The sequence below is a fragment of the Belonocnema kinseyi genome, chromosome 2 (assembly GCF_010883055.1).
Source record: "Belonocnema kinseyi isolate 2016_QV_RU_SX_M_011 chromosome 2, B_treatae_v1, whole genome shotgun sequence".
Lineage (NCBI taxonomy): Eukaryota > Metazoa > Arthropoda > Insecta > Hymenoptera > Cynipidae > Belonocnema > Belonocnema kinseyi.
Window position 1 is genome coordinate 112,646,338 of NC_046658.1, and position 5,784 is coordinate 112,652,121.

Consider the following 5,784-nt stretch of genomic DNA (forward strand, 5'->3'; position numbering starts at 1 on the left):
CTGAAAACCCATGCAGAAAAGAGTCAGTGTTTCAGTAACATCTTTTTCCGGCTAAATTCCCTATAAGTCTGACAGCTCCGAACAAAAAGAGCTTATCTGCTTATATTTTTTTAAGGAAATCGCTCCAAAATAATTTTTCTTAAAAAGGCTATTTTTTAAATTGATTTATTATATTTCCTGACCAAAAAATGTAATAAAACTAACCCCAGTAATTGTTTTTACAGAAACGCATTTTTGATTTGACGCCATTTTCAGGTTATTCTTTCAAACGGGAAGTCAAGTTAACATTTCATCATTGAACAAAAGTATTAATGTTTTTAAACAATAACAAAAAGTTTCTTTATAAATTCTTAATTTAACTAGGCTGTTTTAATACAACCTTTCTTTCTTATAAAAATATCTAATTAAAACGATTAAAACTAAGCATGAAATCTCATAGTCGGTCGCTTGACTAACCTTTCCCAAGCGAAAAAATATACCCTGAAAAGGAAAATATCCTCCCACGTGGGGGCCAGTTTAATTGCAAGTTTCGTTGTTTAAATATGTGTTTGTTGTCTTAATTTTTGTTTCAGAACAATGGTGCAGGTGAGTGCGATCTTTTGAGTATATTCTACCGACCGGTTTCGTACGTTGAGGCCTAAATAAACGTATTTTTCGCGAGTTCAATCGGGCAACTTTTGATTGTTTTTTCCGCTGTCATCCATTAGTAAATAGGAAAGATGGCAGCAGATTATTGCGCTTTTTTCCCCTACAGTTTGGAGGCAGACATTTTTCTGAAAACTCTAAACTCGTGTAGATTTTCCGCGTGAAGTATGAGAAAATCATAAATCAAAATGCGGTTTCACGGACGAATTTGAACGAACTTTAAGTATTTTCCAGTGGAATTCCGAACTCCGAAAGTATGAAGGCCTCGAAAAATGATATATGCACCCTATAGATTTTTCACCCCCGGAGGCTTTCACCCCTATTCGCATTTTTCGTCGCCGAAACGATATGTTCTGATCATAAAAGTTCAAGTTGTAACCTTTTTCCCTAATATTATCGTGATTTTAAGTCACGTTGCGGCACTTTTGGAGTTGTTTACAACTATAATAAACTTAAAAGTTGGAAAGTGTTTGAAACTCGGAAAAACTAAATACGAATATTGTATCGGAAAATAGAGGACATTTTTCATTATGCAGAAAAGTTGAAGCCGAAGTGTCAAAGTTAACGAAAGTTATAAATTCAAGTTTTCCCATGAAAGAGGTTAGATTTGGTTCAAAACAACCGGAATTTTTGTTTGAAAAGTCCGAGCTTTGTAAATATAATACGGAACTATATATTTTTCTTATACTGTAAAAATTAAAAAGAATTATGAAATCAAATAAATTGTATTTAATTGCAGGCAATCGATGAAATGGAGCAGAGGGATTTGCCCCAGGCATTTCGCCTCCTGGGGGAAATGAATGCAAATGTCCTGCAGGTGAACCAGCTTGTCGATAACATGCTCGATCGCGTGAAAAAAGGGGAAATTTCGACAGATAAGGGGCTTAGTTTCTTAGAGATGAAATACCACATGCTACTTTCCTACCTTATCAATTTAACTTACATCGTATTGAGAAAATGTTCCGGAGAGAGAATTGAGGGAGATCCATCGATAGATCGCTTGATCGAAATCAGAACTGTTTTGGAGAGAATCAGGCCGATCGACCACAAACTCAAGTATCAGATAGACAAGCTGGTAAAAACTGCAGTTACTGGGACTACAAACAGCAGCGATCCCAGCAATTTTAAAGCAAATCCCGATGCACTCATTGGCAAAGTCGATGGAAGCTCAGATGATTCAGACAACGATGCCGACGAAGATGCTTCCAAGCCGAGAAAATCTGGAGTCTATGTACCACCAAAGTTAGCTGCCGTTCACTATGGTTAGTATTTTTTTTTATTTGTAGCACCTTGTTGCTATCCTACCTGGAAAATTTGAAATTTTTAGAGAATTTTGATATACCTCGAAATAACTGGAATTTTCATAAGCCTGGGAAACCAAAATTTTTTTTTTTTTAATTCAGGGATGTTTTTCGAGAGCGTGTTTAATTTGTTTTTAATACGAAATATTAAATTGATTGGCAATGATTTAACTATGGCCCTTGAATATTTCATCAATTTACTTGAAATTTCATCTCTTTGCTTGAGCATTAATTTTTTTACTGAAAATTTAACTATTTAGTTTTTGGTTTTAACGAAATTAATTTTCTTGGTTGAAAATTAATGTTTTTGATTGAAAATTCAATTATTCTAGGTAAAAAATCATCACTTTAGTTGAAAATTTATCTTTTTGGTTTAAAATTTAACTATTCCACTTGAAGATTAATAATTTTAGTTGAAAATTTAACACTGGTTAATTTTTTTATGAGAACTATTTTTTTAAACTGAAAATTGAACTTCAATTTTTTGAAAATGAAAATTGATATTTTTGATGGAAAATTCAACTATTTCATGAAAAATTCACGTCTTTTGTTGAAAAAACTTATTTTTGGTAGAAAATTCAAGTATTCCATTTAAATATTCATAATAATAGTTAAAAATTTATCACTTTGATTGAATTTTTCATGGTGGAAAAATAATTTTCGTAGCTAAAATTTAAATTATTCCTTTTTTGTTTGATTATGGATCATTATTAATTTGAAATTAAACTAGTTGATTAAAAATTTATCTTTTTATTTAAAAATTCAACTATTTCGTTGAGAATTCATGTAATTTGTCAAAAAAATCGTCTTGTTTGGTAGAAAATTAATCTTTTTGTTTGAAAATAAATTTTTCGTTTATTTTCAAGCTATTCCAGTTTAAGATTCATCATGTTAGTGTCAAATTCATCATTTTGGTTAAATTTTCTTGTGTGGAAAATTAATTTTTTTATTTAAAAATCTTACCATCATATATGGTTTAAAACTGACCTTTTTGGGTGTTAAATTTAATTTTTATTGGTAGAAATTAATTTTCTTGGTTGAAACCATATCTCTTTTTGTTTAAAATTCAACGATTTCATTTGAAGTTTCGTCATTTTAGTTAAAAGTACATTACTTTTCTTTAAGATTAGTTTTTTTTCAAATTATTATTTCACTTTACAATGAAAATTTTTAGTTCATAATTAAACTGTTTGTTTGAAAGTTTTTTATTTAGTTTTGGTTGAAACGTTACCTTCTTTAGTTGAAAATTCGTCTTTATTGGTAGAAATTAATTTGCTTGATTGAAAATTCAATTATTCTATGTAAAAAAATCATCACTTTAGTTGGAAATTCATCTTTTTGGTTTAAAATTGAACTATTCCGCTTGAAGATTAATAATTTTAGTTGAAAATTCAACACTTTGGTTGACTTTTTGTATGAGAATAATTTTTTTAAACTGAAAATTGAACTTAATTTTCTTGGTAATGAAAACTGATATTTTCCATCGAAAATTCAACTATTACATTAAACATTTATGTATTTTGTTGAAAAAAAGTCTTTTTTCTTAGAAAATTAATCGTTTTGTTCGAAAATTCGCCTTTGGGTTGGCAATTCAAGTATCCCATTTAAATATTCATAATAATAGTTAAAAATACATCACTTTGATTGCATTTTTCATGGTGGAAGAATAATGTTCATAACTAAAACTTAAACTATTTCTTTAGTGTTTGATAATTGATCATTATTAGTTTAAAATTAAACTATTTGGTAAAAAATTTATCTTTTTATTGAAAATATTGAGAATTCATGTAATTTGTGAAAAAATCGTCTTGTTTGGTAGAAAATTAATCTTTTTGCAAGAAAATAAATTTATGCTAAAAAAAAAATTATCTTTTTTGTTAAAAATTCAGCTATTTCAGTTCAATATTCATCATGTTATTGTGAAATACATAATTTTCGTTGAATTTTCTTGTGTGGAAAATTAATTTTTTATATTTAAAAATATAACCTTCATATTTGGTTTAAAACTGATATTCTGTGTGACTAAAATTCATCTTTATTGGTAGAAATTAACTCTCTTGGTTGAATCCTTATCGCTTTTGTTTAAAATTCAACGATTTCATTTGAAGATTCATCATTTTAGTTGAAAGTAAATTACTTTTCTTGCAGATTAGTTTCTTTTTTATTATTTTGTTTTACACTGAACGTTTTTAGTTCAAAATTAAACTGTTTGTTTAAAAGTTTGTATTTTTTTAGTTTAAAATTCATGTATTTTCTTGAAAAATCGTCTTTTGGTAAAAATTAATCTTCTTGGTTGAAACTTTATCTTTTTGGTTGAAAATTTAATTATTCTGGTTAAAAATTCATCAATTTATATGAAAATACATTATTTTGGTTCAAAATTCAACTATTCAAGTTGAAAGTCACCATTTTAGTTGAAAATATAACTATGATTGTAAACTTTTTTTTTTAACTGAAAATGTAACTATTCCAATTAAACATTACTTCGGTTTAGTTGAAAACACGTCTCTTCGGTTGAAAATCAACTTTTTTAAGTATAAAATTGTTAGTTAAAAAAATTATATTTTTGTTGTTAAATATTCGTCTTTTTTGTGGAAAAATATAATCTTTCTGACGTAAGATTCTACTTTTCTAGTTGAAGATTCATCATTTTAGTTGAAAATTCGACAATATTTGTAAATGTAACTATTTTCCTGAAAATCACTTTTTTATTTGAAAATTATTTTAACTGAAAATGTTAATATTACAATTGAATATACCATCATTTTAGTTGTACTTTCATTTAATTGGTTAAGCATTTTTTTTTACTAAAAACTTAATTATTCTATTTTTGGTTCACAATTTATCCTTTTTATTTGAAAATTCGTTGAATTTTTGGTGAAAAATTGATCTTTTTTTAGTTTTAAAATTCTACGATATGTTTGAAAAATTGCCTTTTTCATTTACAAATCTTAGTATTTCGTTGAAAACTCGTGTATTTTTTCGAAAAACCTTATTTTTTGGCATATAATTAATCTTCTTGTTTGAAAATTAATTTTTTTTTGTTTAAAAATTCAACTATTTGATTGTAAATTGATCTTTTTTAGTTTAAAGTTCGACTATTTTATTGAGTATTTATGTATTTTGTTGAAAAATCGTATTTTTTGGTAAAAAATTGCTTTGTTAAAAAAACTCAACTATGCGGTTAAAAATTCATCTATTTTTTTTAGAAATAAAATATTTTTACTGGAAAATTTAGGATTTCGAAGCGGTTTAACCCTTAAACGGCCAAAACGCCACTACCGGTACACTGCTTTTCAACGGCCAATAACTAAGACTATTCGACACTAGAAAAAATTGAGGCACATATATTTTTATTGGTTAAGATCTCATCTTTCCGACGGTGCCAATGAAATTCCTCAAAAAATTTATTTATTATCCCAAAATGCAGTTTAAACAAAAAAAAAACGTGATTTTTCGTGCCTATTTTTTTTTTGTGAACAATTTTCCAAAGCTTTTCGAGTCTGTAATTAACCTGGAATCTCACTAACCGGTGGAATAAATGTCAACTTTGAGAATCCATGGTTCAAAGATCGATTTTTCGTTTTAGTATTTTCAAAATGGCGTCTTAATGGCAAAATTTTTGTGAATACATTCATGAATTTTTTTACAATAAACGATGCGCTTTTCGGAAAAATCATCAAGAATAAAAAGTTCTTGTAATTAGCCAAGTAATACGTCTGAATTTTTTCGAAGTGTTTTGAGCAAAATTTTGGATTTTGCATATGAACAATTTTTGCAAAATTCAAAATTTTGCTCAAAATGCTCCGAAAAAATTCAGGCGTATTCCTCGGCTGAT

General features: G+C 27.7%; 1 protein-coding gene across 1 annotated transcript in view; it reads left to right on the plus strand.

Annotated features, from left to right (window-relative positions):
* The window catches only part of LOC117183131 (metallophosphoesterase 1-like), a 50,973-nt gene that overhangs the window by 35,967 nt on the left and 9,222 nt on the right, over window positions 1-5,784 (plus strand). Inside the window, exon 8 of the mRNA XM_033376328.1 lies at window positions 1,385-1,907. Within this exon, the coding sequence (XP_033232219.1) occupies window positions 1,385-1,907 (523 nt within the window). The remainder of the gene's footprint in view (window positions 1-1,384; window positions 1,908-5,784) is intronic.